Raw genomic sequence first — 12,921 nt, forward strand, 5'->3', positions numbered from 1 at the left:
GGATAAAACCTCCCCCAGTATTTTTTCAGTGTTGGTAGCTTCTAGGTCGTAGGTCAACATTTCTTGGAATAGATCGTGATGCGCAGCATTTCGGTGTTTTGGCCTTGGGAATTTTGAGATTGCTCCATAACACCGCATCGTCACTTCAACTGCGATCACTGTGAGTGGCACGGAGACGTTACTTAAGGATATACGGAGGATAACAGCTCGTGGAAGGCGGCGGGGAAAGTTTGTGAGGGGGTTTCGCAGTGCCGGGGCCCGGGGGGCGGGCCGCCGCTGGACCCAGTCCGTGATCACGATGTCGCACTGCGATATCGCATGACAAGGCGCTATTTACGGGGATCAGTGATTCCCGTCTGTCATGTCTGGCTACGTTTGTACCAAACGAAGACACGCAAACCCCCGTAGAGCTGCCGTGCGCTGATGGACCTTCAGAGCGAGACAACTTTTCGTTCGGGTTGTCGCCGGGATTGTAGCAAAAGCTCCTGATGTTGCAGAGTTTCGTCATTGATGCTGAGAAGTGCTGGTTCTTCTTACATGCCTGGCCATCATGTCATGGCGGACCGTGCCTCGGGCTTGTCACGGACGACCTGTATTTTGCTGATGCTGATGGTTTGGCTGTCCGTGGGCCGTGCTCAGGGGTGGACACCGGAGGCCTACCCCAACCCGCAGACACAGCCCGCCCTCTGCGGCAGGCCCAACACATACAGAAACTCCTCCTGGATATGTGACCCTGATGGCATCCTCACAAGATGGCAAGGTTGGTTGGTTTATGTTAGCCTGGATGCCAGACACCTGATCTCTATAATATCTATCTCAGGGGGGCTATTGTAGAATTTCCTTGGGGCATGTTGGCCCTAGAGCCGAGGAGTTGGCCTGTGTAAGCCGTCTGGCATCCAGGCTAGTTTGTGTGGAGACGTTGTGGTTAATGTCGTCATAATATGACGTAAATGTCGTCGTTACAGGCTATGTTATAATGTTTGCAATGCTCAGTTGTCATACCTACTTTTTGGATACAAATATGATTGATAGAGCCAATGATAAACCACTGCAGTCGCAAATATATATTTTTTCATCCGTAACGTTATATATTAGTATCATAATGAAAAGGTTTATGGACACAACGAAGTAACCAAAAGTTTTGTACAGTGCTACTAGTAGTCATCTACAATTTTACAAACTACAAAGCAGGAAATTACAATATCTGCCTCTGAATTTTAGAAATGTCAACTTAGCTTATGAAAACAAGGTATGATTTACGAGATATGATTTATGACTAATGGACTTTACACCAATGATGTTGATAAATTGTTCCTTGACCTCAAGCTATAGTCTCTTCGTTACTATTTTTGTGTCCCTCTTATTTTAGTGGGCATGTACATCTACATGTACATCTTCTTAGGATGTTTCTATTTTCATTTCTAGAGACTTCATCACTTGTGTATTACATGAATCTAAACGAAACAGATTTTCGGTGTTAATCATTGTCCAATATTTGTGAAATGTTGGCTGGACTATTTGATTTATTATTGTTTAAAATTGACTGATATTCAGTTTAGTCTGTTAGTTGTATACTGTCATATAACTTGTATTTTCTATGTGCAAAAAGTATGAATTTTTGATTTTGAAAATGCAGTATCTTGAGTAAGAAACTACTCCTATGATTAATCTTCACTCTGCTGCAGTGTGAAGAATACTCCAGCTTACCTATGTGATATATAGTTCGTATCATTCTGGCCATGTTGCCATGGCGATTCAATTACATGTATGACAGAACTGATGTGAGCAGCGAGCGTACAAAAAAGGAATTAAGTCTGGTAAAAAAAAGGTGCCTTCATTACAAAATCTAAGTGATCAGGAAGGTTGAACAAATGACTTTACACACAGAGTGTTGTATACTAAACAATTATAGATACTTCCTTTTTGTTCTTTCACATCTTCTTCTTTGACTTTTAGAATTGATTTTGGCATTCTACAACATTAGTATCCGTTTTCCAATATTCTTGTCAACTTACCGCATATATTGGCTCATATGTAGCAGCTTTCTACAATTTACAGTATGGTCAAAAATTGATGCACACACGGATGTCATCAATAAGAATACAATATAAATATTTGGCCCAGTTTACGCATGCATTTTCCAAGCACTCTCGGAGCACACTCAGCTGAAGTCCGACTCAGCGTACCCTTTTCCCAGACTCGACTTGAATAATCTCGAAACCATGCTCAAGTTGGACTCAAGTCGCCTTTACTTGTATGCAAAAATGTCGACACCGAGTCTACTCCCGGTGAGTTATATACTAGTAATGTTCAGGCCAGAGGTCATATGTAAAATCATTGAAAGCACTTGCATGGAGCAAATTTGGCAATTTGTTTCTTACTCTTTATGGCATAATTTTTTTGGTATCTATTTCATAAACTAAATTTGTGCATTCTGTGGTGCAAGTTGGTCATGATTCAAAGCGAGACAATACTGCAGTCGTCACACCGCTGGCGCAGCTGGGCAATTTCGAAGTCACTTCACAGTCCCATGTGTAATTAGACCGCACTTGAGTCGGACTTCTGCTGAGTGTACTCCGAGTGTGCTTGGAAATGCATGTCTAAAGCCAGCCTAAGACACAAAGCTGTTTTCTCCTCAGCTGATGAGCTTGACGAGTACCTGGAGAGTGTGAGATGGGAGACGCCCTGTCCCTGTGACGTGTGCGACGGAGTGGCGGATGGCTACAACATCGCGGTGGCTCTGCTCAGGAGCATGACGGTCACCGATAAATCGTGAGTTAGAAATCATCATCAGATACATGGAAGTTATGATCAAATACAATACTTTTAGAAGTCATCATCAAGTACATAGAAGTCATGGTCAAATACATAGAAGTCATCGTTAAATGCATGGAAGTCATGATCAAATATGTAGAAGTCATCATTGAATACATGGAAGTCATGATCAAATACGTAGAAGTCATCATTGAATACATGGAAGTCATGATCAAATACATGTACATGGAAGTCATGATTGACTACATGGAAGTCATGATCAAATACATAGACGTCATCAACAAATACATGGAAGTCATAATCAAATACATGGAAGTCATCATTAGATACATGGAAGTCATGATCAAATACATGGAAATCATCATCAGATACATGGAAATCATCATCAGATATAGGTACATGGAAATCATCATCAAATACATTCAAGTCATGATCAAAAACCGGAAATCACCAGATACATGGAAATCATCAAATAAATGGATATCATCATCAACTACATGGAAATATTCATCGAAAACATGGAAATCATCATCTAATGCATGGAAATCATCATCGACTACATTCAAATCAACACCAATGGCATGAAAATCATGATCAAATAGATAAAATAGACCCTTTAAAAGTACAAGTCTGCACCTATTGATGTAATGGTATTAGCCATACAGATTTGCCAAATGTGCAGTACAGTATTTCTAGCAAATGGTGATTGTAAAGTTTTCTTTGGCTATTTTATCATTCATGAGTTGTTTATGCACAAAATTAACATTTGATCTAACACTAGGGTGCAATTTTTGATCAAAAGAATAAGAGTTTAATTACTGATGGTATATTTTTGCTTTTTTCAGACACAATGTTTCATACAGAGCACAGAATTTTGCCAACTACCTGCGGACTACGACATGGGACTATGGGTCATGTGATGAGGGCGTGGTCATCTTGATCTCACAGAAAGATAGACGGGTGAGCCTTAGTCAGCAATTTTCTTGTTACCATAGCAACAGGGATGGGCCAGGAAGGATCATTGCAGAAATCCGGTGTAGCAGGCCAGAATGTACCCCCCGCCCAGAATATACCCGGGTATATTCTGGACGGGGGTATATTCTGGCCCACTACGCCGGTTTTATGGATGACATTTTCTGAAGACCTCTGATTGGAAAGTGTTGAAACTTAAAAAGGAAGAAAGAAAACCAAAACTGAAGATAAAGTGACATATAAAAACAAATGCATGAATCTTCAAGTACTACATGTGTAGAATGTCATCCATAAATCAGATTTGTGCAGCTTGCTGAGGTCAGTGTCCTTTTTTTCGTGCGAGGAGTTTTGACAATGTTTGGAAATTTACTTGAATTAGGGAACATTTCCTACCAACGGGTGTTTTTTAACTGTCAATGTCAATTTTAAACATCACTGAAAATACATCAGAAATGGTGTTTAAACTGATCTGACACAGTCCTTTCTGGTCTTATCCATTGTAAAAACTGTGTGACCACGACTTTACAGTGGCACTACTAACCTTAGAAGAATGGAAATTTAGAACGTGTGACACTCTTGTACCAAATCTTGTCTTGCTCAAAACATACCCATGACATTTTATAACAAATGCATGCAGTGTTAATATGTCAGATACACTGGAAAAAGTTGTTGCCCATTTTCATTTTTAAGCTCCTCTTTACATGCATGTATGGTTGTTTCATGTAGGATGGGACAAAACTAAGTTCTATAACCTGAAGATATACATGTTGACATCTTTTAAGGAGGGTTCTTTTATTATCTTAAGCACTTTACAGTGCTAAAATTTCTGCTGTTGGTAAGAGATGCCTCTATAATTATAGGAGAAATACTTGTATCCATCATGACAAATATCTGTATCAGTATCACACCAGCTATATCATAATTTTGTTTTGCCTTTGGTTTGCCTTGTGTAGGAACAAGAGGTCTTGTTATGTACCAACAACATGAGTTTTTGATTTTTTGTTAACGTGATAATTAGTTTTATGTAGCATCACACTAGCATCTGGTGTGCTACGTCAAATACACACAGCAAATTGAAAAGTTTTTACTTTGCTCCAACACCAAAAGAATGCTCACCAACTTTTTTGACTGTCTTCAGAAAAAAAAATTGTTAGCCTTTTTTTGGTGTTGGTGTAAATTAAAAACTTTTCAATTTCATACCAACATAGGTGAAAAATTTCATTCCAAATACTGTAAAATGTAGAAATGTTCGCAGTGATTTTATGTTTGTGGTTTTCAAGGTGAACTCTTTACCACAAGTCTAAATCCACCGCAAAAAGCCTTTCCATTGTGTGACTGTAACACTACTATTGTTTCAAATGTGAACTCAAAAGCAACATTTCTGCATTTACAGTACATACACAGCAATATTATTGTTACATGTAGTGATGTGGCACGCTGATATATATCTCACTTTCGAATTTTGGACTTTCAATCTACCTCTCGTCTCTCTATTATGATGCTTTATTACCAACTTGCTAGGTCTTCTTGGATGAATTGCGCTGGTCTGTTATAACATGCGCAAACTTATAGAAAGGCACACAATACAAAAGCTACTCAAGCAACTGAATATTTAAGTTTTTTAACGTTCAGACATTTCAGATCAAGCATCTGCCATCTTTCATCAGTGACTAAATAGAATCTGAAATCTAACTTATTTATTTAACCAAAACTATGAATGTATATGTAAATTAGGAGAAGACAGTTGTAGGATGGTTAGATTGATGTGACAGTTCAACTTATCCAGGTGCTTCAGTAGATTTTATATTGTGTATCTTGTTCCCTGGATATCAAGAATCTTCAACAACATTTTTGGAAGATATTTTTATGATTTTGATTAAGCATTTGGTATAAAGCTTTGTAGCCCGTGACAACTTCTGACACTTCTCTTTTTGTGGTACTAAAAACCTTTGGCCCTTGTATTAGCTGCATTGTGGATCTGGAAACAGGTAATCATTCAGAGCTCTTTAAATCTCTGTTTTTTCTCCTTTTACAAATTCTAGCCTGGAATCCAGCCTCGTTAGCTTTGGTCCGCTAGCAACTATTGCTACTCTGGCAATTGTTGGCGGAGTAGCAACCGTTGGAAGCGGACCCAGGCTACCAAGACTGGACTCCAGACTATACAAATTCATCTTTAGCTTACTAGATGTTGTGTTATGACATTTGCTGTTGCTTCAGCTTGTCTTCACGTTTGTGGTTGGGTTGTATCAAAGAGAGATTTTGCTGCTTGGGATTTGGAAGTGGGACTTTCTTTGGGAAGCTCATAGATGAAAGCTCTTACAGAATGATATGTCAACAATGTTGTTTCGACATATACATGTACTACAATGTAGGGAACATTCAAAACTCTCTTTAGATGAGCAAAAAGGGTTAAGTTTTAACTATAAAATTTCAATCGCTATTAATGTTTTTGAATATTTTTTGCAATAATAGTGCAGTAGACAATAGTAGTAACACAAAGCCTACAGTGTAATGTGCAGACACTTCTACTATTATAATCTATAGCTTTATCATTCACAAATACCTTATTTAGATACTCCCAAATGTCTCTTAACCTCAAAGCATTTATACACACTCACAGACCCATGTAACATGATACCAGTATGTTAGAACATAAATAGCTTGTCAGTTGTTTGCCTATTCAAATGCTATATTTTCATTTTCTGTCTGACTTTTGGTTGACTTTTACATAAAGTGTAATTAACTGCCAGCTTGTTTTGGGACATCATCTTTAAGAGATTACTTTGATGTACATGTAGAGTACATAAACATTTTTGCATATTTCTCCTACTCCTTGTAGTGAAATGTTTTAGCAATAATCTTGTTTTTCAGCAGTGGTAATTTCCTGTCATACAAGTTGCCAGGAAAGCTGCTGTTTTTCCCTGTACATTTTGTGCTGTAATTAGTCTCTTTTTTTTTCTTTTCTTTTCACGTCTGGCCCTTCTACCTGTCACGGACCTGTGCCTGACCAGGTCTATACTTCCACGGGGAAACAAGTCAGGCTCAAACTGACGCTGTTCCGCGTGGTCACCATCTACGAGAAGAACCGTTCCTTCTTCTCATTGGAGGAGTTCCAGGATGGCATCGCCGCGCTGAGCCACGAGTACAAGAAGGTTTTCATTGGGACTTACAGAGACGTGGAGGAGACGGCAAGACAGGACCTGAGCACTGTGGTTGGCGGGATCTGCGTGGCGCTGTCGTTCTTCTTCTGCTGCGGCTGCTGCGTGATTCTGGGGAAACATGAGAGGGACACGCGCCTGAAGCCCCAGCCGCGCCCGGACTGGGAAAACAGCAGTACGGGTAGCAGCAGGACAAATACAGACCACCCCCTGGAGAGGCAGGACGCTGGGGTGGCGGGGTTCTCCGGCGATGCGGGGGGAGCAGGAGACGGTGGGGGAGGGGATGGAGGAGGGGGAGACGGTGGGGATGGTGGTGGCGGCGACGCTGGAGGGTTCTAGGCTATTGTAAGACTTCCCGATGGATCTTTCCTACAAAATGACGTTGCAGACTAGACACAGTGGTATGTTTTGATGAGCAAAGTTCTCAAAGGAAAACTACAGGGACAAAAGACAAACTGGAATTGAATAGAAATTGATGTGTGATAAATCCAGGCCTACTCTTCAAATACAAATGTGGTGGACAGTGACAGTTCAGAGATATGTTGAAAGACAAATGGAATAATTGTGAGTTTGGTGTTTGTACTATAGTAAGACTATACTATGTTTCTGCCAGTTCAAGTGAAAGAGAAATTATCAAGGAGGAGAAATTTCCACAGGAGGGAGATCATCATTGGGCGATCAAAGGTGGATTTGGATGGTGAAAAAGACTTATTTGAAAGACAACAAAACACATAAAACTTGCAAAATAAGTTTCTTTATCAATACAATTTGTTTGAGCTACTGATGAAGAGTTCTTGGTTGCTCTGTGGTCACAGCCTCAGTGGAAAAGGGGGATAACAGCCAAATGCTACTGCTCAAACATCCAAACCTCTTGTGTTTATATTTGTTTATTTTGTAAACAGAGAAATGTACCAGGTAAAATACTTATTGGAGCATACCAGATAAAATCTGGGACAATCTATACAACAAATGATATTTATTCATTTATATAATTTATTTATCCATTGGTCATATGAGACTCCCATATTACTTTTATTTTTAATTTTTTCTCCAAACGTTTTAATAGAACCTCTATGAACTGTACATCACAGAACTGATGTTAGGATATAGATTTGTTAATGATGCCTCTGTTGCCTTACAGTTAGTGATTTAAGAAAGGCCGGTTGAATAAGGTTGTGTAATATAATGTAAATTGGCCTTTTGTTCACTACGTCTACCAGTGCCATTGCTGTCCTGAAAATTGTCACATTTTGTTCACTGTATCTCTATGTTTGAATGCTACATGTCGTATGTTGTGTGTCTGTGTATGTGCACATGTGGGAGAAAAATTAAATTTAAGTCTTGCTGTGTATATTTGTGTAATGTTGTCTTGTTTGCAACATTGTCTCACTGCCACTTCTAGTTTTCATTAGCAGCCTAATACCTGTCATCACATAACTGCTTTAAACACTTAAATTACTATAGTTTGGATTCCTCAAAGCTGTACAAGATGTCCCTTTGTATTTGAAAGTATTTGATTTAAGTTAGCACAAATTTCAATAATACTGACAGCAAAGTTATCATCTTCATAAACTAGGCAATATTTATCTTGAAAGTAGCAATGCTATAACTTAGTATAAGTAGTAGATTAATGAATACCGGGATAGATTGGTAAATATTTATATACTAAATCTTTATTCTAAAAATGGTACCAGCGTGTTGTATGCACTTTTATGTTATTGTTGCATTGAGGCTTTGATCTTAGGTTGATTGTAGTGGTCATCATGCCACCATGGTTGTTGTCATGTTATACTGGTTGTCAGTTACATTGAGGGAGGGAGATCACAGATGTCCTCGTTCAAGGTTCAAGGTACATTGACATAAATCACACATAATGAACATACGCCCCTTCATGGCCTAGGCCTGTTTTGTCAAATGACATATTCTGAAAGAAACATGGACGCTGTGCAATGGTTGACCTTATGATAAACTGCTTTCAATAAGCTTTCAAACCTCCTGTTAACAGTCGACTTTTTGTGTGGCTGTTCAAAACGTCAGGTCCCTTGGTGGCATCTCTGTGTCTGTGAGATTAATTTTTCGTTAAACTACACCGTACCTTCCCCCCTCTGACTCTCCCTTCTTTTTTCTCTTTTTTTTTCACATCACTCGCGGGGACCTGTGTGACCAGATCTATACTTCAGTGGGCAAAGAAGTCGGACTCAAACTGACCCCATTCCGTCGGGAGAGCATCTACGAAAAGCGTCGCGGGATCTTCTCCATCGATGACTACCAGTTGGGACTGGCCACCCTGGTGTTCGACTACAAGGCCGTGCTGATCGGTACGTACCAGGACGTGGAGGAGATGGCGGAACAGAACCTGAGCACGGTTGTGTGCGGCGTTTGCGTGGCCCTGTCCTTCTTCTTCTGCTGCGGGTGCTGTCTGATCCTGGGGAAGCACGAGGCGGAGACTCGCGGGAACATGACTCCCTCCACGAGCATGGGTACGGAGACGGCCGAGATCCTGGGGCTGAAGCCGGGGCAGGGCTACACCAGCGTGGCGGGGTTCGGTGGAGGGGATGCAGGTGCAGATGCAGGAGATGCAGGGGGAGGCGATGCTGGTGGTTTTTAGAGGTTTTGTCGGAGAAAACATGGACTGAGTGGTACATACATGTACCAGCCATAGGAGGAAAATAGCACAACCCCATGTACTACCTTTGCACCATTTGTGGCCTGGTAGCATTATCAGTGGCTGTTCTCCAGACAATCAGAGAACTGATGAGTTTTGTTTGTTTGCTTGCTTGTTTATTTATCAAAAACCACTGACACAGGGCCAGACTTAAGTGTGATATCATCAATAAAAGTAACTATGATATCACACAAATAGCACATAATGTAATTGTGCTATAGATGTGTTGTAGGACAGCAAACAGTTCACAGAGTTGTGCTATTTTCCTGCTAGCAAGATGAAATATAAACACCTTAAACATGTGCCCTTTCGGTATAGTGTAATAGTTTGATGTGTTATTAGTTGACTGCTGTACTCCTTATTCTCATGACTCCTGACCCCACCTCACTATGCACTGAAGGAGCTCCTTGCAAGGACTTGCTGGATTTTTTAACAGTTGCAAGGATGTTGAAGTTTTGACTGTGTATCAATGGACACCAGTGACAAGTTGACCCAGGACAATCCAAGTAAGGCAGACAAGACCAAAAACAGAGGAATGTGTCTTGGAAACCTGGCAATCATGATGACATTGGCAAAGAATGGCTGCCAGACTGAGACGAAGATGGACATTTTTATACAGATATTTTTCCAGTTGTATGTACATTGTATCACAAAGAACTCTGGCTCCAAATACTTTAACTCCAAACAAAATAATGAGTGATTTTCAACAACATAACCAGCAATTGCCTCTGACAAAGTATCTGTTGGAAGTAGAGTTAAGTCTATAACTTGCAAGTTAAATCACAGTTTGACTCAAAGAAAGTTGACATTTTCCTGGTTTTGTAACTTTAATCATTTGTCCCTCATCAATTACAGTATCCCTTTTGGATGCTCTGTCCCTTTGTAGAGAACTGTAGACCACAAGTTGTGTCTTTACTCCTAATCTAGTTGTCAGATTTGGAAACTGTCTTAAGTCACAAACCAGAATGACATCAACATTTAATATGAGACCTGCTATGATCCATGCCAGAAGTCAAGATGTGACCATAGCTACAACTTCTGGACAAAGGCAGTCTTTAAGTATTTTAGACTTCACAGAATCAAGTAGGAGAAAACTAGCTACGTGATTGGAAAGCTGGACTGTTACTCAAAATTATTGTTTGAATCATTATCATGATTCTTCAACTAGAGAAGACAAAATTGATTTTGTGGCTGCTACACATGCATGCATAGGTCTTAGGTGATTTGTAAAAAGACAGAATTGTCACTCCTTCTAGTAATGATGTCGACAACTTTCAAAATATAATCACATTTTTTATGTTGTTTATTTCAAAACAAGATATTTTTATACATGGTAGTTTAGTGGCAAATCATAAATTCTATGAACATAAGATATGGAGACACAGGATGTCTTCCGTAAAATCAAGACCATTTGTCCTTGCTAAGAATCAGCTGATCCGATATGCAGTGTGAAGCAGTTTGCTGCTATGCTTGAAATATTATATGAGATGTTCTGGCTCAATTGAAGAAGTAAGAAACTATATTCATGGTATGGCTTCGGAAAGTTATGCGTTTAAAGAACACAAGGAATTGACGATTTGAGGGAAATGGAGATGGTGAAAGTTAAGATGAGTTATTTTGACACTTGCGAATCAATACTGTTGTATGATATTTGCCATTTGAATAAAACGTATCAATGTTAAAACAAAGCCTTCTTTTGGTGTTACTTTATTGCCCATTTGCTGAGACAATCCCAACTTTCCCCTCGCCAAACCCAACCCACCCCTCAGAGTAACATCCGCTGTTCTTGATATAAGCACCAATTTGCTTTGTTGCTGTTTTATACAAAATACCATATTATTCCGTTTATAGCCAGGTCGCATTTCATTTAATGTATTCTATGTGGGGAGAGCTGACCAAGAAGAGAAGTCATGATAAGAAGGTCACAATTTTCCTCAACGACCTCTGATTGGGGAGTATGTCAGCCGCGCCTGCCAACTGGGTACGCACTTCGAACTAAAGTCTAAGTTATCTACGTACGCGTTACCACAGTTTCACCAACCCCTACGGTTTGTGCTGCCATGGCAACCATTACTTTAATATATGCTTTTGATACTAAACAGCGTCTTGAGGTGAAATCTTCGTAAATGTCGAAATGGACATTCTAATTCATTACCATACAAAGACAAATCAAGTCCTTGTATATCCAGGGAATGGATTACAATCATTCATTCAGCCATTCGGAGCATCAATCAATCAATCAATCAGTCATTCAACTGTGCAAGTCGAATTACACAAATGACCATTTCAGCGCATGAGCAATCAACCAATAAATGCCTGCTCCTAGGAACGCCTGCATCCTAGGGTTCCAAAATTAGTCCTGAGCGTATCACTTTTTGTAAGTGAAGGGGTGTCTGGGAACAAAATGGCATGCCAGTGTACTAAGAAATAGACAAAATCCATATGCTCCTAAATAATTAAGCCATTGCATTTTCATGAGAACCCACTCAGAGATGGCACGCCAAATACAAAATTTTCTCCAACATGAGCCAAAACCTTCCAGCTATAATCACAGCCCGTCATTATTTTTATTATCACGAGCAAATGTTCTTTGATTTGGAGCCATGTCGCATATAGATGAACGCATACTTCTCAATGGAAAAATGACGGAATCAGCCATGGATAGAAGGAATTGACCCAAACATGGGCCAAATCAAAACCCTGAACGTCTGTCACTGTACAGCAGACCGTTGTCTGAATGTTTTTGGTTGTTGGGATTATGATGGAGGTAAGACAACTTTATATTAATACATTAAAGAAGAGCCATTCAAAGAGACCCTGGGGCAGAGGACTAACTCTGGACACAGTCTTCTACATAGCCGTGCAGCAGGTCAGTGGGTTCGGTTGTAACATGTCACTAGTTTATTCAATAAGTTAGTATCAATAAGTACCATCCTCAGTTTGAGGTGGAACGTAACGATTAGAGTGTTGGGCTCAGAACCAATGGGTTCCGGGTTCGATACATGCCATGCCCAGACGTTGTGCCCTTCGGAAAGGAACTTTACACGATACTCCAATATGACGGTGGAGTGACGCCCAGCGAACCTCTTCGGATAATCTGTCAAAAATGTTTTTTTTTTTCAAACAATGTGCCAGCACCTGGACATTTGCCACCGGTACCAAGAGCCATGATTTTTTTCCGGCTTGAAGTCGGGCGCAATACCGTTACCAATTGAGTTGTGATCAAGAGGACGAATGAAACTACCCGACGCGCCCATGTCCCGGAGTCTCCATCATGTACTTTGATGTTTAAAGTCCGAATTAGCCCTTTGTGCGACACTGTGCGGAGCATATCATGTAACTAATTCTTAA

The 12,921-nt window shown here is 40.1% G+C and overlaps 1 protein-coding gene across 2 annotated transcripts; it reads left to right on the plus strand.

Annotated features, from left to right (window-relative positions):
* Nucleotides 1-40: 40 nt before the first annotated feature.
* On the plus strand, nt 41-11,258 carry LOC136427866 (uncharacterized). 2 transcript variants are annotated; one of them, XM_066417060.1, is made up of 4 exons: nt 41-760; nt 2,640-2,772; nt 3,621-3,735; nt 9,073-11,258. In XM_066417060.1, the coding sequence occupies exons 1-4, from the start codon at nt 511-513 to the stop codon at nt 9,511-9,513; spliced, it is 939 nt and encodes a 312-aa protein (XP_066273157.1). In that variant the 5' UTR covers nt 41-510; the 3' UTR covers nt 9,514-11,258. The 2 variants fall into 2 exon arrangements, with proteins under 2 accessions (XP_066273157.1, XP_066273155.1); XM_066417058.1 differs by lacking the exon at nt 9,073-11,258 and adding an exon at nt 6,759-8,256 and having other exon boundaries at nt 42-760.
* Nucleotides 11,259-12,921: the final 1,663 nt, after the last annotated feature.

This window comes from Branchiostoma lanceolatum, chromosome 2, assembly GCF_035083965.1.
Source record: "Branchiostoma lanceolatum isolate klBraLanc5 chromosome 2, klBraLanc5.hap2, whole genome shotgun sequence".
NCBI classification, from domain to species: Eukaryota; Metazoa; Chordata; class Leptocardii; order Amphioxiformes; family Branchiostomatidae; genus Branchiostoma; species Branchiostoma lanceolatum.

Excerpts from the sequence above, each read along its gene's own strand:
- LOC136427866 (XM_066417058.1), top strand. The coding sequence starts at position 511 with ATGCTGAGAAGTGCTGGTTCTTCTTACATGCCTGGCCATCATGTCATG. Across the intron at positions 761-2,639 it reads CATCCTCACAAGATGGCAAG|CTGATGAGCTTGACGAGTAC; the intron begins GTTGGTTGGTTT and ends TTTTCTCCTCAG. Across the intron at positions 3,736-6,758 it reads TCTCACAGAAAGATAGACGG|GTCTATACTTCCACGGGGAA; the intron begins GTGAGCCTTAGT and ends GTGCCTGACCAG.